At 34.8% G+C, this 25019-nt stretch overlaps 4 protein-coding genes and 1 long non-coding RNA gene across 5 annotated transcripts; 2 read left to right on the forward strand and 3 right to left on the reverse strand.

Annotated features, from left to right (window-relative positions):
* The first annotated feature begins 5740 nt into the window (after window positions 1-5740).
* On the forward strand, window positions 5741-8872 carry LOC111789612 (protein neprosin). The gene is made up of 6 exons (XM_023670240.2): window positions 5741-6303; window positions 6381-6467; window positions 6545-6760; window positions 6863-7027; window positions 8006-8059; window positions 8142-8872. The coding sequence occupies exons 1-6, from the start codon at window positions 6082-6084 to the stop codon at window positions 8664-8666; spliced, it is 1269 nt and encodes a 422-aa protein (XP_023526008.2). The 5' UTR covers window positions 5741-6081; the 3' UTR covers window positions 8667-8872.
* Window positions 8873-9357: 485 nt separating this feature from the next.
* Window positions 9358-10135, reverse strand: LOC111808539 (uncharacterized). The gene is made up of 2 exons (XR_002817091.2): window positions 9851-10135; window positions 9358-9599 (listed from the first exon to the last, which is right to left on the reverse strand). It is a non-coding gene; the product is annotated as an uncharacterized LOC111808539 (long non-coding RNA).
* A 1645-nt stretch (window positions 10136-11780) lies between these two features.
* Window positions 11781-14889, forward strand: LOC111804255 (uncharacterized). The gene is given in 9 exon segments (XM_023688993.2): window positions 11781-12073; window positions 12147-12241; window positions 12307-12410; window positions 12535-12635; window positions 12758-12861; window positions 13825-14238; window positions 14341-14472; window positions 14622-14766; window positions 14768-14889. Coding segments are annotated over 9 exon segments (1374 nt in total). The 5' UTR covers window positions 11781-11818; the 3' UTR covers window positions 14792-14889.
* A 130-nt stretch (window positions 14890-15019) lies between these two features.
* Window positions 15020-19158, reverse strand: LOC111804264 (AP-1 complex subunit mu-2). The gene is made up of 11 exons (XM_023689006.2): window positions 18708-19158; window positions 18311-18457; window positions 17877-17939; window positions 17583-17759; window positions 17392-17495; window positions 16755-16862; window positions 16506-16602; window positions 16306-16403; window positions 16046-16187; window positions 15816-15938; window positions 15020-15335 (listed from the first exon to the last, which is right to left on the reverse strand). The coding sequence occupies exons 1-11, from the start codon at window positions 18834-18836 to the stop codon at window positions 15237-15239; spliced, it is 1287 nt and encodes a 428-aa protein (XP_023544774.1). The 5' UTR covers window positions 18837-19158; the 3' UTR covers window positions 15020-15236.
* Window positions 19159-20830: 1672 nt separating this feature from the next.
* Window positions 20831-24410, reverse strand: LOC111809623 (lysM domain receptor-like kinase 3). The gene is made up of 10 exons (XM_087116923.1): window positions 23670-24410; window positions 22667-22906; window positions 22459-22598; window positions 22289-22378; window positions 22082-22187; window positions 21844-21995; window positions 21676-21773; window positions 21453-21591; window positions 21274-21372; window positions 20831-21079 (listed from the first exon to the last, which is right to left on the reverse strand). Exons 1-10 carry the CDS (start codon window positions 24310-24312, stop codon window positions 20915-20917), a joined length of 1872 nt encoding a protein of 623 aa, XP_086973049.1. The 5' UTR covers window positions 24313-24410; the 3' UTR covers window positions 20831-20914.
* Between the last annotated feature and the right edge of the window lie 609 nt (window positions 24411-25019).

Below are 25019 nucleotides of genomic sequence, written 5' to 3' on the forward strand. Positions count from 1 at the left end.
GACCAGAGATTGCTTCCTTTTAGCTTTTGATAATCGACGTAAATCCAATCCTTCCCGGACCCATAAGAATAATTTGTTTCAAACTGCATTAGCCAATCAAGTCCCACAACAGCATCACAAATCTCCTATATCAGCCAAATTCTTAAGGAACAGTCTAAACGTTACCAACCACACGAACAAGTGTCTGCAGTTTAATTGTATGTCAAATAACATCAAAAGTGTTGGTTTCACGCAACAAAAAAAAAAATTATTTGATTTTTGCATCAGAATAGACATACTTGTTAGATTTTATGTTCTAGATTTATTCTTAAAATAGTTTAATCTTTATTTATGTTTGTTTCTAAAATATTTCATTATTTCACGATTCAATATTGAGAAATGGTAATTGGGCCTGGCCCAGTACCAACCCTTCCTTCACTTTCTGTAAAGAGCCAGGCCCGCGAAGTGCTCTTTCGGCCCAATAAAGATACCCACTCCAATGAAATCGAATCAAACCCAATCAAACCAAATCAAAATCAATATTTTAATACATTAAAAAAAAAAAAAAACATTTCATATATCTATATAGTTAGTTAAACCGTATCTCTTCTTTTAAGATCAAAGGTTCAAATCTTCGTACTCTCGTACATTTATATTTGTTATATTAAAAAAAAAAAAAAACTTATAACGAATATGACAAACTTATAACGAACATCGGAATGCAACAAAAGTAACATAAATGTGAATGAAACAAAGCATATGAATATGATGAATGAGGATCCATAGGTGTGTTGTTGTCCCCATTACAAGCAATGGCAAGAAGCTGCAATCAAACTGTACATAGCTCAAGCAGCATCATCATGATAATGATAGAAAACGACGCCGTTTAAGCTTTAAAGAATATGGCCCATTACTCACTCCTTTAAGCATGCCAAAGAGTAGGTAAAATATATAATTTAACCAATAAAAAAATAAAATAAATCATGGGTTTAGGGTGCAAATGGGCACTAGAATTAATGGCCATTTCCCAATATATATATATATATATATATATAAAACATAGATTATATTTGGAGGCTTTTTTAAAAAGGTAGGCCAATTGGACAAAATCATTGCTCCAAACATGATCGTTTCATACTTTTATAATCCCTTTTGTTTTGGTTCTGTGAATACCAATATTTTTGTAGTAAAAATTGTCAGATGCCCATAAAGCAAATCAAAGCAAACCCCCCATTGATTGCGACACTATTATGAATGAATCGAGGAGAGAATCAAATGTCTAAAACAAGAACGATGCATAAACGACGTCGTTTCAGTACTATTTACTATTCAACATCCTCTCTCTGTGTGGAATTATACATTGATTGTATTGTTAAGGAGTTGAAAGTGCCCAAACATTGCCTTTTTCAAAGTGGGATCAGATAATTATGCACAAAAGTGGATGAAAGAAGTGTGCTTTTTCAAGAGTTTTAAGAGGAAAGCCCCAAGAAAAGCAGATAGCTGACTATAAAAAACTAACCCCCTTCCTTTTATATTTCTATGTTTAGGTCAAAGGAATTAAAGCTTTGCTTTTGCAATCATGCATGTCATGTCACTGCACACATAATTAAATATTTATATTCTAAAGTTTTCGTGACATCCAACATTGGTCGGATAAGAAAACGAAACATTTCTAATAAGGATATGAGAGTCTGACACCACACAGTGTGCGAACGAGAACACTGGATCCACAAAAGAGTGGATTGTGAGATCCCACGTCAATTATTATTAGTGGGGTTTTTAGTTTAAGCTATTATTGCAATTGGGTCTATGCCAATTCTGTGTTTTGGTACACTAAGATTAAGAATGTTTTATTGTTTTACTTTTTCTTGGGGGAAGATGGAGTTGAATTGGGAGACAATATGATTACATCTATGTAAATGGAATGTTTCTTCTTAAACACACACTTGAGATGAGCTTGGTTTGATTCTTCTCTTCTTTCCAAGCCTAAATTTCATCATTTTGTTTTGACTTCTTACTCGAATACTCGATCAACTAATCAAATCTCACATTTGTTGAAAAGAGGAACGGGACATTCCTTATAACGGTATAGAAACCTCTCAAGAATACAATATCTGCTAACGATGGATCTAAACTATTACAAATGAAAAGCTTGTTTACTTGGCGAGACCCCAGGTTTGGTTGCGATGAAACAGAAGGGAATGAGAAAAATTATTGGGCTTGGAATGAATGAATGCATTTTCATAAAATTGTCCTGCATGCGTATACGTACATCCATGCACGTTTTGAATTAAGTTTAATAATTATGAAATTCATCTCCAAATTGCTTCGTAATTAACACTAAATTAAACTGCCTTTTACTTCACATAACAATCATTACTCAACTCTAAATACCAATTAATTACACTCTAATTTATAATTTCCATGTCTTGTTTTGCTTTGCTTTCTCTCTAATCATACGATCAAGAACAAACCCTCCTCTTATAAACCCTTTTGGCTACAATATAATATAATATAATAATATAATCAAACTATTCAATGTCTGTAACGCCATTTCTTTTCCATCTAATATAATTAAATTCAGGCTAAACTAATAAAATCATTTTCAAACTTTTCATTCTGTTTCAAAAATACCTTTACCATTAGAATTGGATGAACCGATTGTGAATGTTTGATTAATCCAGGTGTGAAAGTTATCTTATTTATAATCAAATAAATTACAGGATATGGAAATAGTAATAAATGGAAATAACAATAAATGGAAATATACCTATGGCAATAAGGGAAATATCTAATATTTGCCCTATAATAAAATATCAAAAATAATATATATGGTAAACTATAATTTATTACTAAATATCTTAACAGTTAACACTTTATTAATGGAATTTTTATTAAAAGATTAATGAACAAAATTTGTTAGTATTTTTTAGATTTTTCTTTTTTTTTAAAAATTTTTTTTAACAGTATTTAAGTTATTTTTTTTATTTATTTTTATAGGTAGCATTATTAAACTTTTTGGGGTCCTCTCTTGTAGCCTTAACCCACATAATAAATTCAGAAAAAGAACTCTGTGTAGTTAAATAAATAATATTTTTTATTAAGAAAAAAGAGAGAAAAAAGGTGGAGTGTCATAATTGGCCGCATCACCCTACAAGTCCAAAGGGTACGCCAAATTTAAGAGTCCCAACCTCAAAGCTGTATCCATCCGTCCCCACCCCCACCAGCTTGCGCCCATCCGTTTATCAATATTAATCAATTAAATTATTTAATTCTTATTAATAATAAATCAAACTCAATTTGACTTTTTTTTTTTATTTCTTCTAAAACTTGTCTGATAATGAATAATAAAAAAATAATTATATAATTAAATAAAATTTTAATTAACTAATTTTAGAATGATAATTTCATTAATTTTAATTATATAAATTTAAAAAATAAACCTCTTTTTCATATAAATTAATGTGTTATTAAATAGTAATATATATAAATATATATTATACTTGATTTATTAGTTTTTATTTAAATGTACCAATATGTTATAAATATGTAAAAACTTTATATTAAAGCAACTAGAAAAATATTTACTTCTCTTTTCTAGTTTTAACCAGCTTTTGAAAATTGCATGTGTTTCCCGTTATTTTATTTTATTTTATTTTACGAATATGTTCTTAACTTGGTTGGGCATAACTCTTTCTCTTTTTTCCAGGCTTGGGTTCCTGAATATTGATCAACGTTCTCTCGAGATTCAGGAATTTTCCACGCTACCGATCCCTGTCTTGTTTATCCAGCTAGCTTTCCCCCCTTGTTTTTTGAAAGAGATCGAGGGACAGGTTCCCCAATCATCAGTGCACATCGCGCAAGCGAAAACCGAAAACATATTAATTTCAAACTATTCTAAGTTTATAGTATTAAAAAACCAATAAAAAACATCAAAACGTATCAACGTTTTTCAACTTAATAATGAAAAATGTTAAATATTTAATAATTTGGCTCGACATTTCAAAAACAAAAACACGTTTCGAGAGTTTTTGCTCGTATATTTTTCCCGTCATTTTTTAAAGGGTGTCTTACGATAAAATGTTGATAAAATTAACCGATCTTTTGAAAAAAAAAACGTTCAAAAATTTATTTCTAGCGTAATTATTACGGCGTAGAAAAAGAAAAGAAAAGAAAGAAAGAACGAGTAGCAGGTAGATTATAGGATGGTCCAGGGCTTTTTCTTCAGCATATTTGAATTTTGAGTAGAGAAAATGTGTAATTAAAAAAAGCTAATTCAGGAAAATTAAAATAATTGGTAATTAAAAGATTGATCCAATTTCGCATATTTTCTCATAATTAATGGAAAATTATAGATTTAAATATCTCCAAATATTGAAATAAATAGACGAGATTTAATAATACAATTGACAATTAGATTTAACATAATATATTTTTAAAAAAAATTAATTAAAAATTTTCCAGAAAAGACAGTCTCTTTAATTTCCTACGTTGGATTTTAATCTTAAATTATGTTTACGTGTGTGTACAAGATTTTGTAGTAGATTACGAAAGTGACCCTGCTTTCAATGTCCAATACCGTTGGGAAGTTGGCTGTCCATTTTATTTACATTACCCTCGTGTCCATGTCTGTAATATTTATTATATTGTTGAATTTTAAATTTTAAATTCTCTCTACCATAAATATTAATTATAATAATACCTAACGATATCTAATTTCGATTTATTGAGTTTAATTTTACGAACAGAGGGTAGATTTGGAAGATACCCTTTCTTTTCTCGACCCCGACCCCACATGAAAATATATTTAATATCTTTACTCATATATTTGAATATGAAAATTCAGGAGCTAAACGTATCGATTCGTTTATATTCCAGACTTCATTTAATTCTTTGACTTTTATGTTTAGTTTTTTTTTTTTTTAATTCTTAAAATTATATTTATCCTTTGTGTATTTTTTGATGGGCCATCCGAATAATTATGATATTTATGATCGAAAAGGATATGAAATAATTTAAAATTTTTAATTAAATAAGAATGGAAATAATATTATTTTGAAACATCGAAATTGAAAAATATAATGATCCCAAAAACAAAAACGTAGCGAGTACGCATGAGCCTGCATGGGCACGCTGCTCAAATGGCCAAACCGCGCGTGTTCCCATTTTGGAAAATTGGGCCTCCCGTAAACGACGCCGTTTAGGGCCATTCCGTGAGATGTAATTAAAGCATCAAATTTTGCACCAGTTTTTACGGCTTCTAAATTTATTAATATTCCATTTCAAATTTATTTAAAAAATAGAGAGAGATTTGAAATGGGTGACATAGAGAACATATTGGGAACAGAGAAAGAGAATGCAACTTTAGAGAACTAAAAAGACTGAAAGATTTATGAAAAATGGTATGAAATGTAGGAATCACGACTCTCTATAATAGTATGATATTGTCTGCTTTGAATATAAGTTTTGATGACTTTGCTTTACGCTTTACCGGAAGGCTTCATAACAATGGAAAAACTATTCCTCACTTATAAACAATCTTTTACTGAATTAACCAACGTGGGACTGTTAAAAATAATTTGAACATAAAAAAGGAGAGGCTTGAGTGTTTGTAATGGAGACTGGAAACAAAACTCCCTTTATGTGTCTGTCTTTTTGATAATTTAATAAGGAAAATGGAAAGAATTGGGCATGATTTCATCACTACCAAGAGCATATAAAAATAGGACAGTCACATGGGCAGAACTTTAAGAAACCCCCCTCCCCCGCCCTGCCCCGCCCGCCCCGCCCCTCATCTTGTTGCCTGCCTTTAGTTTATTAATCAGCCGCGTGCCTTGGAAGCTCAAGCGCTGGTACCAGTAGCAGTAGCAGTCGCAGTAGCAGAGAGCTTTGAAAATGGCGTTTTTAGAATGGTCAATTTCGTGTTGCGTTATTTGTCAAGATGCCCATTACCTTCCCTGCCCTCAAAGCTAAGAACCTAATGGGTGTTTTTATTTGAGAACAAGACCAGGCCAATGCAAACACCACCACCAACCACAGACACAGACAAAGACAAAGAGATAAAGACAAAGACAGAGACAGAGACAAAGAGTTCTCTCAGACATGGATTCTTCTAATGCCTTCCACCTTCTTCTCCCTCTTCTTGTTTTTTTCCTTCTTGTCGTTTCCTTCTCTTCCCCTGTCTACTCGCTTCACAGAGACGACAAAAGAATCCATCCCAATAATCAAACGACGACGTTCCATCCCCAGAATCAGCTCAAGAAACTCAAGCTGATTCGAGCTCATCTCAAGAAAATCAACAAGCCCGCCGTCAAGACCATTCAGGTATTCATTACTTTTTTTGTTTTATTACTTCCTCTGTTTTTGTACTCTGTTTTTTGAAGTGGGTTTTTTTTGTGCAGAGTCCGGATGGTGACCTTATAGATTGTGTTATATCTCATCAACAGCCAGCTTTTGATCATCCGTTACTCAAAGGACAGAAGCCATTGGTAACCCAAAGAATCCGAAGCTTAACTTAATTGGTTTGATTTGGTTCTTTCTTGTCTTTTAATGTTTGGGTTTTTAGGATGTCCTGGAGAGACCGTATGACCAGAGTTCTTCCGGCGAGGCAGAGTCTGAATCGTTCCAATTATGGAGCATGTCCGGTGAATCATGTCCAGAGGGAACAGTTCCAATCAGAAGAACGACGGAAAAGGATATGTTAAGAGCGAGCTCCATTCGAAGATTTGGAAGAAAACCAAGAAGACGCATTAGACGAGACTCTTCCACCATAGGCCACGAGGTAAACTCTTGTCCCTTGAAAGCCAAGAATCGAACAAATTAGGCGAAACCCAGATGGCAATTTTGGTTAATCTTGTTGGTGGTGATGTTGGTTTGGTAACAGCATGCAGTGGGATTTGTAAGCGGACAAGAGTACTACGGAGCAAAAGCGAGCATCAACGTATGGGCGCCGCGGGTGACAAACCAGTACGAGTTCAGTTTGTCACAGATGTGGGTGATTTCTGGTTCATTTGGAGATGATCTAAACACCATTGAAGCTGGGTGGCAGGTATGTTCTTAAATGATTCATAATAATTAAGAAGAATTGAATAAAGGGTTTGTGTTGGGAATTGAATTATATTGGTTGGGGGGAGAATTGTTGCAATGGGGACAACTGCCAATTCATTCATTATTTATTCATATCATTATCAAACTCATTATTATGTTCATCAATGAAAAATTCTCAATTGTGAAAGCCACCACGCCCTGACACTCCTAACTTAATACCCACATACATTAAATTACTTGCTGCCTACCCTTTTCTTCTATTCTTCTTTTCTATTTAAACCTTCAAATAATTCAACCACTCTTTTTTCTATCCCGTCTTTCTAATTCTATGGTTTCGCTTTTGATTTTCGAAAAGGCCTCAGGTCAATCGAGATGTATTCCTTACTTACAAGTCAATGATCATTTCTTTAATTAGTCAACGTGTGAGTCCCTTCCAACCATCCTCTCCTTGAACCCCTTGAACAAAGTACACCATAGAGCTTTCTCTCGAGCCTATGGACTCTTCAAACAGTTTCTTCTAATTGAGGCTCGACTCCTTCCTCTGAAACTTTAAACAAAATATATATTTTGTTCGACATTTTTGAAGGTCCCAAATATTATCGAGATTTAAAAAATTTTAATTTGTGTGTAAAAGGAATATATTCTCTTTTAAATTAAAATTATTTGACTTTGAAGATTTATTTTTTTTATTGAATTGAAAATATCTGAAATTTGCTTGATTATTAGTTGGGGTTTAAAGTAAGCAATGAACAACGTTGACTTGGGTTAGTGGGTAGAAACTGATGGTTATTATTAATTAATAGTCAATTTTTTTTTAACATTTTGCTGTAACCCATTTCAGTTTAAAATAGTAATATTATTGTTTTTTTTAGGAAATAATCGAAATAATTGTAATGAATTCAACTATTTTAAAGATTTGTAATTCTGAATTTATCTGCTTTATTATTTAACCCATTAACACGTTTATGTTCATGAACAGGTTAGCCCAGAGTTGTATGGAGATAATTATCCAAGATTTTTTACTTATTGGACGGTAAGTAAAGATTATTACCAGAATTTGATCATTTTTTAAAGCTTATTTGAAAAAATGGAATGATAATAACTTGAATTAACAGTCGGATGCATATCAAGCAACTGGATGCTACAATTTACTTTGCTCGGGCTTTGTTCAAACCAACAGCAGAATTGCCATTGGAGCTGCAATTTCTCCAACATCTTCCTACAATGGTGGCCAATTCGATATCAGTTTACTGGTTTGGAAGGATCCAAAGCATGGGAATTGGTGGTTGGAATTCGGGTCGGGTGTGTTGGTCGGGTATTGGCCGGCGTTTTTATTCACTCACCTTCGAAGCCACGCAACGATGATACAATTTGGTGGTGAGGTGGTGAATTCAAAGACTTCGGGGTTTCACACGGCGACGCAAATGGGGAGTGGCCATTTCGCGGGTGAAGGGTTTGGAAAAGCTTCGTATTTTCGTAACTTGCAAGTGGTGGATTGGGACAATAGCTTAATTCCATTGTCGAATTTGAAGGTTTTGGCGGATCATCCAAATTGCTATAATATTCAAGGTGGGATTAATAGAGTTTGGGGAAATTACTTTTACTATGGTGGGCCGGGAAGAAATGTGAGGTGCCCTTAATGGCCTCTCTCTCGGCCTTGTAACTTTCTTTGTGGGGTTTTTTTTTTCAGTGAAAAGTGTGAGATATTCATGTATTTGTTTTCTATTTTAGTTCATTTTTTGGTCCCTTCCAATTTGAATCACTAAAATGTGAGAATAGAGGGGATGATCATTGTAAATTTTGACAAAAGAAATACTGAATTATACTAAGATGGTGAAATTCTTCATTTTTGTTTATGCAACAACTCAAGTTTACCGTTATAATATTATCCGCTTTAGTCTATTACGTATCGTTGTTAGTCTTACGATTTTAAAATGCGTCTATTAGTGTTAGGAAAAGCTTTGTTTTCCTCTCCAACTTATGTGAAATTTCACAATCCACCTCCTTGAAGCTTGGTTTAGGAGAAATTTTATCTGCTAGGCGTGAACTTAGACTTGGAATATGCACATCTTGTAACACTATGCTTTGAAGCTTGGTTCCATACTCCTAGAAGTCAATGTGGAGCTATGAAATGGAACGAACAGGATTGAGATTCCCATTTGGCATGGTAAGGAAGAAGCTAATTAGTTGCCATATCTTGAAGATTTAACTGGCTCATCATATGCAGGGATCAAGGGATTTGCTCTGCTTTTTTCTAGTCCGTTCATAGGCCAAACATGAGCAACAAGATCGGTTGAGGTGGGCGTTTAGATGTTACTATCAAGATCAAACTTGCGTAAAGAGAATCATACTAGAAGGAGAAACCATAACAATCCATGCTCATACAACTGCACACCAGAAAGCTTGATAAAGTCCCAATATGTATGGCTTGAATTTGAAAGCTTCATCACTTACCGTCTTGTTCATAACAATCCATTTTTGCTGATACAACTGCACACATTGCCTACTGAATCAATATGTGTATGGCTTCTTCACTTACCGTCCTGTTCATGCCCCCTTATTGGCCATAGTTTCTGAAAGCAAAACCACAGTTTCGTTTTACACAGGCAATATAAACAACAAAGAGCAATATTATCCGGTTCTTAATTGTTCCAATGGTTGAAATCATCGAACAATAATAGGATTTGGACTCGTGAAACAGTACCTAAAACTGAATTCCTCCCAAATCTAAGACAGCAAGAACGAATGGCCATAACAACATTGATTCAAATACTTCGCATTAATCATCAATTCTACAGAATTTCAAGACTTCGGTTAGGCGAACCTTGAGAGCAGGATTGTACAGCTTCCTATCGCGAAGCTTTTTGAGTGTTGCCGAATGTTCTTCTTTGAGCAACCATTTTTTGAGGAGCTTCTTGTACTGTGCTTCCTCTAGATACTTCTTCAGCGACCTCTTCGCCACATTCTTGGAGCGGTGAACTGCCGTTACGCCATTTTCCAGCACTTCTCACGCCCAGAGCAGAAATGGTTTAGACACAGAGTCTAATCAAAACCCTAACCTCCGATCAGCGAGGGGGAGGGGAGAGTCCCACGAGCAAACGATTATGGGCTCTTGGTTTGGGCCGAATAGTTTGGGCCTAAACATACAACAATGAGAGGACTAAAATTGGACCGACATCTAAAGCCCATTGGGCTATTTCTTTTATAACAAATAGAAGAATTTAATTTTATTATTATACAGATAATGACTATTTTTATACTAATAATTAATAATGATAATAAATTATATGAATAAATAAATAAATAAAATTTCATTACCAATAAAAATCAATTCCATTTGGAAATTTAATTATTAAAATAGAAAAGAAAATGATTATAAAAAAGGAAAGACTTCCGTGCTTGAAATAAGTGAATCAAACACTTAAATTCTGTAAAAGGGCAAAAAATGTCATAAATATGGGTCGGGTCATCCAAATCACACCAGCAGATTCTTTTTCTTTTTCCCAATTTAGGGGACTTTTCAAATTATACGAATAGAATAAAATAAAATTAAATTAATAATAAATGGGTAAGGCAAGGAATTTTTCTTTTATGGAGCAAAAGTACATATTCATGGGAAAATTCGAAACTTGGGAGGAATTAATTTGGAATTATTTTTGTGAAAGAAAAATACTTTTAACTAAAATTACTTTTCTACCCCTCAACTTTTAGTAAAGAGTGTTTTATTATAAATAATTGGTTAAAATATTAATTTAGTCATTTTCATTTGTAAACTTTTAAAATTACAAATTTAATTCACCTATTTAAATAAAAATTATAATTTCGAAACTAAAATTCTAAAAAATAAATTTTATATTTATATATAACATTAATTAATAATTTAGAAATCTATGGATTAAATGAAAATTAAACTAAAAAATCATAGCTAATAATATCATTTTTAAAAATTTATGGACCAAACAAAAATCAAACAAAACCCAAACTCAAACTCAAAATCCAACCAACTGTATAATTTGGTAATCTTTTAGAGAGGCTCAGAGTAGCACCATAAACACGAAAGTTACAATTTTTTTTTTTTTTTTTGTTCGTTTTCAAATTTTAAACGTACATTTCATCGTTATATTCAATATAATTTTTATGATATAAAGATGTTTGTTAAAGAAGTAACAAACAATAAAAAAGAAGCAAAATTGAAGTAAGCTAGTTTGGCAGCCAAATTAGTGGCCGTAGGATTAGTTGAGCTGCTTTTGGAGGGTCACATCTACCATTGGAGTTGGATGGTCCGCTTACCTTCTACCACTGCTCCCAAACCTAAAGTCAAACTAAGCTTAATATCCTCAACTTACGGCCGTTTGAATACATAGCCGGTGACTTATAGATATTGTCTACTTCGATTTATTATCTATAATCGTAAATCTCATGATTTTTAAAATGTGTTTACTGGAGAGATTTTCGTACCTTTATATGAGATCTCATGGAGTGGAGTAATGAATTATGGTGACTAAAACCAAACTTGTGGGAGTGGAAATCTAAGAGACGTGGCGGCAATCCCATTGAATCATATGATGTCGCTTAGCTTTTATTTAATTACCCATTTTGAATAAACACAAAAATCCACCAACTGAAATCTGTATCCATCATGCAAGCCATGCAATGCAACACACAACTCACGTGTCGTAGCACGTGCTCAAACCCATCCATCGCCTGACTTCCTCCTCCTCCTCCTCTATATTACTACTTCGCCTAATTCTAAACAACCACCGTCTGTGGCGGCGATAATCGACTCATAAAAATGATCGCTGCTTCATGGGTTGCTCTAATTTTCCTCTTATGTGAACTGTTTTTGAGTTCTGTGGTTCATTCCATTTATGGTTTGTATATTTTTACCTCCGCCGTAGCCGGCGATGTTTCAGAAGCTCTCAATTTCAGCTTGAGAAACTTCAAATTGGTCAATTTTGAGCCAAAAACAATGCCACCGTCGACCAATTTTGAGCAGCATCTTCCTCCAATCGTCTTGGTCCATGGAATCTTTGGGTTTGGAAAAGGGGTCTGTAATTTATGGCAAAGGATCACTTTCGATTTCTGCCTCCATTTCTTGAGCTGATTCATTTCCTTTTCAGAGATTGGGAAGCTTATCGTATTTTGCCGGAGCTGAGAACAAAGACAAACGGGTTCTAGTCCCTGATTTGGGATCCTTAACCAGCATTTACGACAGGTCGTTCAAAGATTTTGCGGTGTTCTTCAATTGTTGGGTATTGATTTAGTTTAATTTGGTTTCAGGGCTCGTGAATTGTTCTTCTATTTGAAAGGTGGGCTTGTCGATTACGGTGAAGAACACAGCAGAGTTTGTGGGCACTCGCGATTCGGCCGGCTGTATGAACAAGGTCGATTGGGAATAAAATTTTAATAAACAAAAGTGGGAAATTTATGAATTTATTTTTAAAATGGGATAATTTTCCCCTGTTTTTTTTTTTTTTTTTTTTTATTATTTTTTATTGAGAAATGCAGGGCAGTACCCTGAATGGGACGAGGATCATCCTGTTCACTTCGTGGGGCATTCGGCCGGAGCTCAGGTTGCTCGTCTGCTCCAACAGATGCTCGCCGACAAGGTTGCTGAAAACACGACATTTAACGTTGTTCTGTCGTTGTGATGATTATGCGATAAATTTCCAACACATTTGCTTATACACTGTCGTTGCTTGTTCTTGTGTTTCTTTCAATTTGGCTGCAGGCATTCGAGGGCCACCGGAACACTTCGGAGAATTGGGTTTTGAGCATAACGGCCTTATCTGGGGCGTTCAATGGAACTACGAGAACTTATTTGGATGGAATGCAGTGAGTTTCTCTCTGGATAATTGACGCTTGTTCTGCCTCATTTTGTTTATGTTTTGGTCACAAAAAGTAGCAATCCTTTCTAATTGGGACCTCCAATTGTGTAGGGGTGACATATGCTCGTTTTACGTCACTACCACAACGTTCAAGGTCCCAACTTCCATATGAAATTTTAAATGAATTCTGTAAGAGTCCAAGCCTACCGCTAGTAGATATTGTCCACTTTACCTCATTATGTATCCCCATCATCTCACAATTTTAGAACACTTCTACTATGGAGAGGTTTCCACAAGAATATTTTGTTCCCCTCTTCAACCAACGTGAGACCTTACAATCCACATGTTGGGCCCAACGTCTTCATTAGCACACTGCCCAGTGTCTAGCTTTGATACCATTTGTAATATTCCAAGCCCATTCCTTCAAGGGTCTAGTGTCCTTACTTTGATACCATTTGTAACAGAGCCAGACACGGGACCGTGTGCTAGCAAGAACGCTGGCCCTCAAGATGGGTTGTAAGGTCCCACATCGGCTAAAGTTTTCACTAGCACACTGCCCCGTGTGTAGCTTTGATATCATTTGTAACATTCCAAGCCCACCCTTTTGAGGGCCCAGTGTCCTTGCTCTGATACCATTTGTAACAAAGCCAGACACGGAGTCGTGTGCTAGCAAGAATGCTGGCCCTCGGTTGTAAGGTCTCACATCAGTTAAAGAGGGGAACAAAGCATTCCTTAGGGGTGAAAACCTCTCTCTAGTAAACGCGTTTTAAAACCTTGAGGTTGACGGCAATAGGTAAAGAGCTAAAACTGATAATATCTGTTAGCGGTGAGGAAATAAAAAAAATAAAAAAAGTGCTTTTAGCACTTAAAAAACTGTCCAAACAAAGACTTGGGCTATTAGCTTGAAGTAGTTTAAGTTGGATAACGTGTGTCTTGATGAGCTTTTGGTATCAACTTCGTTTGTTTTCAGACCAGGAGATGGGGAAACCATGAAACCTACAAGTCTGCTACAGCTGTGTCGAGTTGGGGTTATAGCTTACGACTGGTTGGACATAGGGTGGTTGAAAAAGTATTACAACTTCGGATTCGATCACTTCAACATGTCGTGGAAGAAAAAGGGTGTTTTGGGTCTGATGAAATGTGTGTTGGGAAAAGAAGGTCCGTTTGCTTATGGAGATTGGATTCTGCCTGATCTTACAATCCAAGGATCGATGCGATTGAACAGCCGCCTGCAGACCTTCAATACCACATACTATTTCAGCTACGCTACGAAGACGCCTGCAAGAAGGATCTTTGGAATCCACCCCCTGCTTTCTATCAGAGCTTTGCAAATGAGCCGGTGGCGCTTTCCGCCCGACCTCTCGCCGCCGTATAAAGGCTATCGGTGAGTGTTGCCAATGTCTTTTTTGTAAAGGCTATCGGTCATAAGAAGAATGATTAGCCAAATATGGGCTAATGGTACAAGTGCTTGGTGGTGGGTGTGCAGGGATGAGGATTGGCACGACAATGATGGAGCTTTAAACACAATATCTATGACTCACCCACGTTTTCCAATTGAACATCCAAGCCATTTTGTTCATAATCGATCTCAATCTCAGTCTTGGGAACCTGGCATCTGGTTAGTCTACTACTCTTTATAAGCATTCTTTTAGAACTTAAAATTGATATGGCTTATCGTTTCCAATAGCTTTTTTATTTTATTATTATTTTTTTTTGTCTATAGAATCCTTGATTATCCTTTTCAATTCTGGGACAATTTGGATTTAGGTACTACAAGATTGTGGAGGCAGATCACATATCATTCATCATTAATCGAGAGCGAGCAGGAGCTCAATTCGATCTGATATACAACGAGATTTTTGAGCGATGTAGAAAACATGTATTTAGAAGGAAACAACTGATCCTGCCAAACCAAGAACACTGAAATGCAATCGTAAAAGAAAATCAACACAATTTTTTTTACTTTCTTGCATTTATGTTGGTCTTAAGTTCTACATTTATTTTCTCAATGATATTCTTTTACGCTTATAGTTTTTGACATGAGTTAATAACAATCTGTGAAGAAAGCCGATAAAAGTAAATAAATTTAACAGTGAGCATTTGAAATAAGAATGGTTATAACTTGAAACAAAGAAAAAAAAAAAAAAGAGCTAGTTGAAAGAAAATAAAGAAAAAAGAGATCACTTTCTCAGTTACTATATGGACTTACAAAAGCTGCAATATGCTTCACAAACAAAAGAAGAGTAGAAAACAGAATTTTTCTTCGCCCACCAAATTCTCTACAACAACAAATCTTTGACTCATCCTGTGATTATTAACTGAATAATTCACGACATATGAACTCTGAAGAACGAAATGTCTATAAATCAAAGTAAGTAATTTTCATACGAGCCTTAGTTCATACTCCCCAGCCATTGTGATGTATCTCACCCATGGAAGAGCCTGGTACCCACTTTTTTCGATAATCTTCAGGTAACGAACCTACGAAATCATAGTACTGGACATTAACATCTAAAATATCATATTGGTTTCATAACAATAACGAGGAACAACGTATCTTCCAAAGTTTATACTTATTCAACTCCATAATGATTACATAATTCGCCCTGTTATTCATATTATCAGCAATTAATTGGTAACAAACAAGAAGAACAAGTTTTAGATCATATATTTGAGCAAGAAACTAATGTAGATCTACCCAGTCTAACTGAGTTCATATATCTGGTATCACAAATAGCAGAATAAATCCCAGATGAGGTCGATTTCCTAAAAGAAAATTATGCCAACTTTTCATTACAGTTTGGACACGGGAGGAACTTTTGTCCATGCTCTACATTTTAGATGAATTAGCATGGGCTTTAATAAATTTTCTTGCATGGAAAATCAGAGGGAAGAAAGAGGAGTTATCATGTCACTGAATGGTAAACATGACTAACCAGAGAAAGCATAAAGAAACCCTACCTGGATTCCAGAAACAGTGAAGTATGGTATCTCAAACTTTACACGAATTGGCGCCTTTCTCTCTGGAGTTGCTTCTTCAGATGTAATTGAAGGAAGGCGAAACTCTGCTCTTAACATATACTCCTGAATTTTCCAGATTAAGATCAACAAAATTAGCTTCCTGAATCATCCGCTATTCATGCATAAGGTAAGGTAAGCGTTCACAGACATGCAAATGAAATTTTAAATACCTTGCCACCGGGAAAAGATCTTATTTTCCAGCATAATGCATCATTTTCAGGTGCATAAGAAGCAGACCCCATTGAGGTCCGAACATTTGGGTTGGTAGCATCTGCTGGCACAGGCAACTCAATCTCAACATTTGTTGCGGTGCTGTATGATTAACTTTTTATTAGTAAAAAGAAACTAGGAAGATAATTTTTGTACTGACCCCCCTCAAACCTTACTTTTGATTGTTTTTTTTTTCTTTTAATTTTTTAAAGGTTAATACCTTCTCTCCTTGAACTGGCTTCTTGCTTTTACCATAATCTCAATACGACTTTTTGAATGTCTTTCAATTTGAGCTTCTACCCAAATAAGAGGCTTTACCTGTCGATAAAAACAATGAAGCACATCAAATTACAAGATAAAAGGAAGCAATAAATAAACCAACGTGACTTAAAAAATAGCATCCACGTGAACATATCAAACCTGAGTGCTCAGTCTATAAGTCATGAGATCAAAAGCTCCATCTGGTGGTATGAAGGATATGGTCCGATCATTTTCAAAGCGGGCCAAACGTACGCACCTAAAAAAAGCATTTGGTTCGATGCTTAGATAACATATAAACTGACCTAACACTTATGAAGTCATACATTACTATATATAGCATCCGAATCCAACAAAATGCACAGATATTGCCAGTACAAGAAAATGAATACACCATATGGTAATACATACTGGTGAAATTTGATGTCTTCCAAATCAATAGCTTTCCCTTTTGTGGTTCGGCCTTGTGCTTCCAATAATACTCTATCATTGAGCCCAAGCTTACACTCGGGCATACCACTACAACAATAAACAAAACCAAACCTTAATTTCTGCAAATCAACTAGCAAAGATACAAATGGAATGAGAAGGATATTATAAAAAATCATTGAATGGGGAGACTGGAAAGTAAAGAAATGAAGGTTTCAACAATACCAGAAGGCCAAGTTACGAATAAGTGCTTATGTACATAATAATAAAGCATTGAAATAACAGAAAGCAAAGAAATGAAGACCTCGACAATACCGCATAGACAATATTCACATTTTTCAAAGTTAACACTTCTTCTAAGCTCGCTAGAACGATTAAATAGATCATACTTTCTGAACGGTTTAGTTTCCCAGTTCAGAGTTTGCTAGAACAGTTTAAAATCATTTCTTAATTGAAAGTAAAAGAGAGAGCAAACCAATAACAAGATGTATGCAAGACTAAAAACTTTTTCTTGATTACAAAGTACTTTTGAGGATATTGTGTGCAATATGGAAGTGAACGAAGTACAAGCTTTTTCCGTGTCAAGATGTAAATTTCTCAAACCACTATGAGAGCAGACCTTAAGTAAGTTCTCATCTTCAATGCCCCCACAACATCTGACCTAATTATTTGCCCGTTACTGTTGACAAGTATATTAACACTCTCCACCACATCCAAAAAGACCTGGAGAAATAAGAACAGTACATTACCTACTAAGCTTTAAGAATCACAAATGAACATATGCAGCTTATTCTTTCAAAGAACACATACCTCATTCTTCTTGTAATTTATACCTTCACTCCGCCAAGAAACTGCATTTGTTACTGCCATGGGTGGCCTCTGAGCAACCTCCATTCTATAAGCATCAGTCTTTATAAACTCGCTAAGAATTTTTGCCTCGGTGTATTGAGGATAACCAAAATCCATGATTTCATCAAGCAACTCATACTACAAAGAATATAAGCATTAAGATTATCACTCACCACCTGACATAAATCACAATACATGCTATGGTAAAAGTTTAAGAAATTTATAAGGATTCGATCGGTGAAAGGCATATCTTACCACCACAACAAAGTTGTCCCTAAGCGATTCTTCTTCCAGCTCTTCAAAATAATGCTTGAAGACCTGTGGTATACCGATTCATGTCAATAATTTATTTCTTTTCTTTCTCATGAAACATATTTGCTCAGAAGTCCCAAAACCTACCTACATTCTATATATTTTGCAAGGAAAACACAAATGGAATTTCATTACCATTTACCACAGACACAACGCAGAAAGGTAAGCTAATCGGACAAAAAATTATTCTCCTCTTGTTGATAGAAAATGAAGATCCTAAGTAGCCTTGAATTTTTAGAAATCCTATCCAAAGTCTTATTGAACCTTGTAACTTTAGGAACTAAGATTATGGGTACACTATCATTAATCCAAATTAAACATGTTTGAAATACCAAAATACGTTGTTGGAGAACGCTCTGATCATATATACAACTTACATCAACTACTCGGTGCAAAAAGGAAAGAAGACTAGCAGCATTGCAATTCTGCCTCGCAGCAACCATCAGGTACACATTATTGTGCTGAATAAACATGTAGCTAATTCCATTATCGTAAACTACTGGATCTTGAGACTGCGGATCACCCTGACATCAAAAGATTTTGAAAATTTTGTTAGATAGAGATTCAAATCATTTTATTTGACATTTCTTTGTTTGAATCTGCTTCCTAAAGATATAATTAGAAACAAATCCGATACGAGGACCTCCAATTTCTCTGATTCAATCGCATTTATCACCAATTTACTAGTAAACAGAAACTAAATCGCTCGCCCTAAAAAGAAAATAAGACTATAGTTCTACCAGGGACCGATCAAATTAAACAAAGATCCAGAACCTCCTTCTCGATGAGCTTGGTGAAGAAGCGCTCGGCCTGAACTGCCGAGACATCGCCACGATAATCGCGCCAAATGAGAACACGCCCTTTGATGTCTAATAGGAACAGCGCGGAGGCCGCCCCCGCCATTGATTCAAATCAGAAAACGGTTTGTAAATCACTAGAAACAATTCTTCCTCCGGCTAGCTAGGTTGTTCGCGAAAACAAGGAGAGCATAAGAGCTTGAAGGAGATCTCGCGATGTCCAGCAGAAGAATCAACTGGCTAGAACGGTAGATCTACTTGAATCAATTCGGCACATCGTCGCGCCAGAAACTTGTGTCATCTGGATTCCGACGCTCAACCATTACTAGAGGACGATCTGCGGCAAGATGTTCCAATTTCCGAGTTATTTTAGTTTGCAATTGGGAGTTTTCTTTTTTCTGATAAATAAATTCATGTTCGGCGTAAGGATGTGAAAATACTTTGAAAATGATTGTTCAAATACTTGGGTCTACTTTTTTATTTTTGGCTCGTAATAAATTGTTTCTATACTTGTAAATTCTACTCTTTTTTTTTTCTTTTTTTTTTCTTTTTCTTTAATACAGTTATTTTAAAATACAAACTATTTACATTGATTTTTAGTTTTAAAACAAATTAATTAAATATGAATATAAAAATCAATTTTTAGTGGGGGTGTTTATAATAACATGACCAACCCAAACCATAACTATTAGGTTGGATTAAATTTTTTAAAAATCGAAAATTCGGTTTGCGAATTGACATGTAATATTTTGTATATGTAAAAACAAAGAAATTAAATTTTTTAAAAATGTTGTTAATTTATGAATGACCACATGTTATATTCGTAAGAATTAGTTCTATGAAGTTGTAGAAGAAATATGGATGAAATTCGGATTATAGGATGAAATTATTGATATGTGTGAATGACATGATTTAATTGTAATATTTACGAATGCATGCATAAGATGTGATCGTGCTACAAGCTCAAAATGTAAATGTCGTATGATTCTAGGTTATGCTTATGAGTTGATTGAGTTAAGAACAACGAGAATTTCTGACCGTCGGATTGTATGATGTTATAGGTCGTCAGAGAGTTTAGTAGACGGGTCGTATTTGACTAAGAGCGAGTCATACATACGTGTCTAAAAACTGAGAGAAGCATACGAAGAGTCAATAGTCTAAGCTTGAAGTAGCTGAAATAGCTTTTAACGAACAAAAGATTCGAGTAAAAGAAACTATGAATCAAATTTGCAGACTAAAAATGTAATATTTACTAAAATGGTTCTTTTCCAAAAGTTTGACCAAAGTAACACAAAATACATCATTCCTCTTGAATATCTCCCTGTTCTACCGTCCAAAACAAGGTCGTATGGAGTATAGCCAAGTGGTAAGGTATTGGTTTTTGGTACTAGCATGCAAAGGTTCGAATACTTTTACTCTAGATTATGAACGCCCAATCGGATCTGTCAAGAACGAGCTGACGATTACAGGGGAAGCAACTGACTGACGATTACAGGGGAAGCAACTGACCGTAGTCCCTAAGCCCAGCTTGTAGCAAGCCAAAAGTGTGACTTGAACCTACTTTACTAAGAGAAGATCTCGAAGGCAAAAGGCAATCTCTTCCAACCAGCCAACCCGCGGAGTTGAACACAAGCCCTTTTTAGTCAAGCTTCGACTGGGTTCTTCTATCAATCTCCTGTTCCTTACTTAACTCCTTGTTCTATAAACCGGTCACTGGTTGATTTGATCGGCTCAGGACACGCGAGAGCCCAGCCCGGGAGGACGGAAAGGACAGAGGGATAAAGCAATATAGCCTCGCATACCGAATATCTCATACCCATTTGAGAAAGAAAGAGTCTCGGATATTGCATATCGAAGACACCGACCCTTGACCTGTCCTATCTAAGAAAATGAGATCATAAAAAAAACACGCACTCAAGGGATATGAGTTTTCTTACCGCTTGACTTGCTTCCAGGCTTAGGGAGAAAGGCACATCCTTTGGGTCACGGGTTCCAAACGTTGCTTTTTCTCTATTTGATTTTTGTAATTTTGAATATTAAAATTATAAAATTAATTGATTAATTAGATATAAAATAAAAATTTAATTACAATCAGCCTTCCTTCATCCCACAAAACAATACAAAAGAAGAAGATAAAAGAAGCAGGTAAAAGGGTAAACATGGAATTTGAGTTTAAATTGTGGATCATCTCCCCGTGAACAGGCCACTGAAAACCTGGCTGTTACCGCCCAGTGACGCCTCCCACTCGACGGCAGACGTCATAAGCTGCGACAGCAAAGCAACAATTTCATGCATCTCCGGCCTCCCCACCGGATCTTCGTTCAAACACCATGCCGCTATTTCCCCCATCTGCCCCCACCCATTCAACTTACACTTTCATTTCACATTTTACATAAAATAAATAAACAAAAATAAAAATAAAAATTCAGTTATTTGTCTTATAAAACCTTTTTAATTTTATATTTAATTGATTTATATAATTTAAATTTTTTTATTTGGTCCTTGTAATTCATTGAAATTATATGTTTGTACTCGTAGTTTACCTTATAAATATCGTCCATCGGGTAGCTTCCATGCAAATTTCCATCCACGACAGCTTCCAAAGCAGCCTCAGAGTTTTCCCCTTGGAATATCGTGTAAATCTAAACAAATTTTTAAATACTCAAAAATATATTCGACCTTAAATGCAATAAATAAAATAAAATAAAAATAAAAATATTACAAGCGTGATCAACGACTTGGTTCTCTTTGGCTCTTGGTTGTCTCGAATCAGAGCTCTCCTTCCTGTAATCAGCTCAGCCAAAACCACTCCAAACGCAAATACGTCTGTTTTGGGGGTCACTTGCAGCTCTTTTACCGATCTTTTACACACAATTTACCAAACAAAAGTAATTGAATAACTGAAATTTTTAGATATAGATTATTTGGTTTATTTTTCTTCTTACTCGGGAGGAAGGTAGCCCGGAGTTCCGACAAGTCGGGTTGCTACAAGTTCGTCATCGTTCGTTCGTCCAACTAACTTTACCAATCCAAAATCCGCAACCTATCATAAAAGAAGAAACCGTCGCAATACAATATAAATAGTTTATTATAAGGTCAAATAAAAATATTACCTTTGCTCCCAGGCTTTCATCAAGGAGGATATTACTCGTCTTTATGTCCCGATGAACATATCGTGCTTTGGTATGATCGTGAATGTACTCGATACCCTTTGCAGCATCCAAAGCTATTTGCGTTCTTGTAGTCCACGATAGAGGTTGATGACCTAAATCATTGTTAATTTTTCATCGTTTCGTTTGATAATTATTTTATTTTTTAAATTTATCTCATTAATTAATTAATTTAGAATACCTCTTTTTAGTGGATCGTGAAGATGGTCACTCAAGGATCCATTAGGAACATATTCATAAACCAAATACAAATGGTCATCCCCGCTGGCATACCCCAGAAGCTCCACCTGGAAAATATTTAATATTATAAAAATAAATAATTTATTAAAATATGTTGAAATTTATAAATAAAAAAATAATAATAATGGAATTAATGTCGCTAACATACCACATTAATATGATGGATCCTACACAGGACTTTTAATTCTGCGAAGAACTCTTTGGATTTATTAGATTTCATTTTCTTAATTGCAACCTCCTGCAAATTAAACAAGTAATTATTATAATTTTTTTTTTTTTTTTTAAATATTTAATATAAATAAATAAATAAATAAAAACCTGTTGATTCAATACTCCATGGTAAACAATTCCATATCCACCCTCTCCGATCTTGCGAGATTCATCGAAGTTAGCCGTAGCCTCTTGGATCTCCTCAACGGTAAAAATCAAGGTTTTTTCGGATTCAAAGGCTGAAACATCTGTAAATGATAATTTTACTGTAAGTAATTAAGTAATTAATGTTTAACCCTAATCTGTTTGTTCTTACCTTGTCTGAATGACCTTTTCTGAGCCTCCGATTTGGGCTTGGAGAAGGGATATTGGAAGCTGGAGGTTCCGAAAGTACTGAAACTTCTGGAAGGAGCCCTTGAATTTTGGGGGTCGTTGTTTTGCGTTGACTTTTTTAATTTTCTCCTTATAAAAATGACAGCCAATGTTCCCAGTGAAACTACTGTCAAAGTAGCTAATATTGCAATAACTATTGTCCACACATGTTTCTTTGTCGGTCCTAATCCCACAAACAAAGCATATATTAGCTGCAAATTCATTAATATTTGTATTTTTTAAAATTTTTAATTGCATTTAAACAAATTAGAAAACCCTTGTGTTAGACGTGTTAAAGTTGGGTTGAATCAAATCAGGTCGAGTTGAAACCTTTTTAGACCTAACTCGATTCTTCGAGTGGTAAATTTTTTAAACTAAAATTTTTTATTAAAAAATAAATCCCACCCGATCACTTTTCTTTTTTTTTCTTTAATTAAATTGGTTTGAATTGTTCATTTTTTTTCAAACTTCGTAAAATATAATTCCATAAAATGAATATTTAATTTTATAATTCCATAAAATGAATATTTAATTAAAATTTACAATTCAATTTAATTATATTATATACGCTTCCAAGTAGAATAAATGATAAAAAAATCATCATGAAAATTAAATTAAAAAATTTGTATTTATAATTATAGCGTAACCAAAAATATATTTTTTTAAATTAATAATAAATCATCCATAAAATTTTATTTATTTGAATCTAGCCCAACCTAAATAAGTTTATAATCTAGGTTGGATCAAGTTCTAATTATTGTGTTTAATTATTCCTTATAATTGAAAAATTATTAGAAGATTTTTAATTTTAAATTCTTTTTTTGATTAATAAATCTTTTAAGTAAGAAATATTAAATTAATAAGAATAATAATAATATGGTTAAATTTAATGGAAACAATAATGTTGTAATAATTTAACTCAAAATTAAGGAGAATTACAAGGTTACCTTTGGTATTTTGATACGCATTCTTGAACATCGGCACAAACAAAACCCAATTGGGAACAATTAGGGCAGGGTCTTCAATCAATTTTGCATTCAAATTATGAATTTCGGTCGCATCGGCCCTCAACAAACTAGCGATTTGCGACAACGTATCACGCGACTGAACCGTGTAACTCACCACAATCTTCGACTCATCTTCTACACATCCACACAACAATTTCACCCCAAATTCCTCTCCAGCAACAAGCAACGGATCGCCGAATATCCACACCTGTCCGCTGTAATTTCGATTCGACACATCGCTCAAGAAGTCGCCGGTTCCTACTCTGAACGACGTGTCGTGAAAATACGCCGTTCCGGATACGCCGTCCGCCGATTCGCATGAACACGGTACGGTAATTAGGTAGTCTTGAACGCCTCCGCGTTGAATCGGCTGAATCTGCCATGGATTGACGGAATACGAGGCGGCGATTTCGCTTTTCGTCTGCTGGCCGTTGTTGATGTGATATAACGACGCGTCACATTTCATTATGGTTGAACATGTCATTGGAAACATAGTTTGATTAGAATCGGGGATGGAGATTGCTGAAGAACAGAAGAAAATTAGTAGAAAGATGGAGTGTGAAACGACGGCGTTTGAAACCATGGCAGTGCTTTTGGGTGTTCTTCGTTTCGCTGTGAGGAAGAAAGATAACAGAGGAGGTAATATTAACGCTTCCCTTTTTAATAAATATAAAAAAAATAATAATATAACAACAAGCCAATCAGCTATAGCCATTGATACTAACGGCTGAGTTGAATATTGAAGTGGTTAATTATGTAAATAAATAAATAAATAAATAAATTCGCTTAATTAAACGAAAAATAAGGAGAGAGGAGACGGGGGATAATACGAAGCCAACTGGTTTTCTGTTTCTTTTCCTTTGTCTTGTTGGCGTCTATGATTAAGAACATCATTAACGTTCTCGCACATTAGTTGTCTGAGTAAGCCGGCTGATGGGATGAGATGCTCCACGTGGCGTATTCTCCTAGCTTTTCATTTTCTATCGGTTCGATTCAAAAGCATAGTAGATTCCTATTGGAACGAATCTTTTTTTTTTTTTTTAAATAACAGTATAGACGTGTTGTGTGAAAAATTATTTTCAAACTAATGATACCATTTACGTGTGAACCTAATTTTCCGTTACTATTATGTGGGTTCTACTTTATTTATGAGTAGAGTTAGATGTATAGTACTTATCTATAAATTCCTACTAGATAGGCTTGCATATGTACCTTGCAGGATTGACTACGGGCTAACACATGCTCATGCTGACGAAAACCAGTGAAAAGAAAGGAGTGTGTATCATATCA

The sequence above is a fragment of the Cucurbita pepo genome, chromosome 1 (assembly GCF_057944985.1).
Source record: "Cucurbita pepo subsp. pepo isolate OVF chromosome 1, ASM5794498v1, whole genome shotgun sequence".
Lineage (NCBI taxonomy): Eukaryota > Viridiplantae > Streptophyta > Magnoliopsida > Cucurbitales > Cucurbitaceae > Cucurbita > Cucurbita pepo.

What these genes read in the sequence shown, in the direction of transcription:
- LOC111789612 (XM_023670240.2), top strand. Translation starts at nt 6,082, where the DNA reads ATGGATTCTTCTAATGCCTTCCACCTTCTTCTCCCTCTTCTTGTTTTT. An exon ending in TCAAAGGACAGAAGCCATTG is followed by an intron (nt 6,468 to 6,544) that starts GTAACCCAAAGA and finishes TTGGGTTTTTAG; the next exon opens with GATGTCCTGGAGAGACCGTA. An exon ending in GATTTTTTACTTATTGGACG is followed by an intron (nt 8,060 to 8,141) that starts GTAAGTAAAGAT and finishes TTGAATTAACAG; the next exon opens with TCGGATGCATATCAAGCAAC.
- LOC111804264 (XM_023689006.2), bottom strand. Translation starts at nt 18,836, where the DNA reads ATGGCGGGGGCGGCCTCCGCGCTGTTCCTATTAGACATCAAAGGGCGT. An exon ending in GAAGACATCAAATTTCACCA is followed by an intron (nt 16,603 to 16,754) that starts GTATGTATTACC and finishes TGCTTTTTTTAG; the next exon opens with GTGCGTACGTTTGGCCCGCT. An exon ending in TCACTGTTTCTGGAATCCAG is followed by an intron (nt 15,336 to 15,815) that starts GTAGGGTTTCTT and finishes ATGATTTCGTAG; the next exon opens with GTTCGTTACCTGAAGATTAT.
- LOC111809623 (XM_087116923.1), bottom strand. Translation starts at nt 24,312, where the DNA reads ATGGTTTCAAACGCCGTCGTTTCACACTCCATCTTTCTACTAATTTTC. An exon ending in GAAAAGGTCATTCAGACAAG is followed by an intron (nt 22,599 to 22,666) that starts GTAAGAACAAAC and finishes TATCATTTACAG; the next exon opens with ATGTTTCAGCCTTTGAATCC. An exon ending in TCACGATCCACTAAAAAGAG is followed by an intron (nt 21,996 to 22,081) that starts GTATTCTAAATT and finishes ACAATGATTTAG; the next exon opens with GTCATCAACCTCTATCGTGG.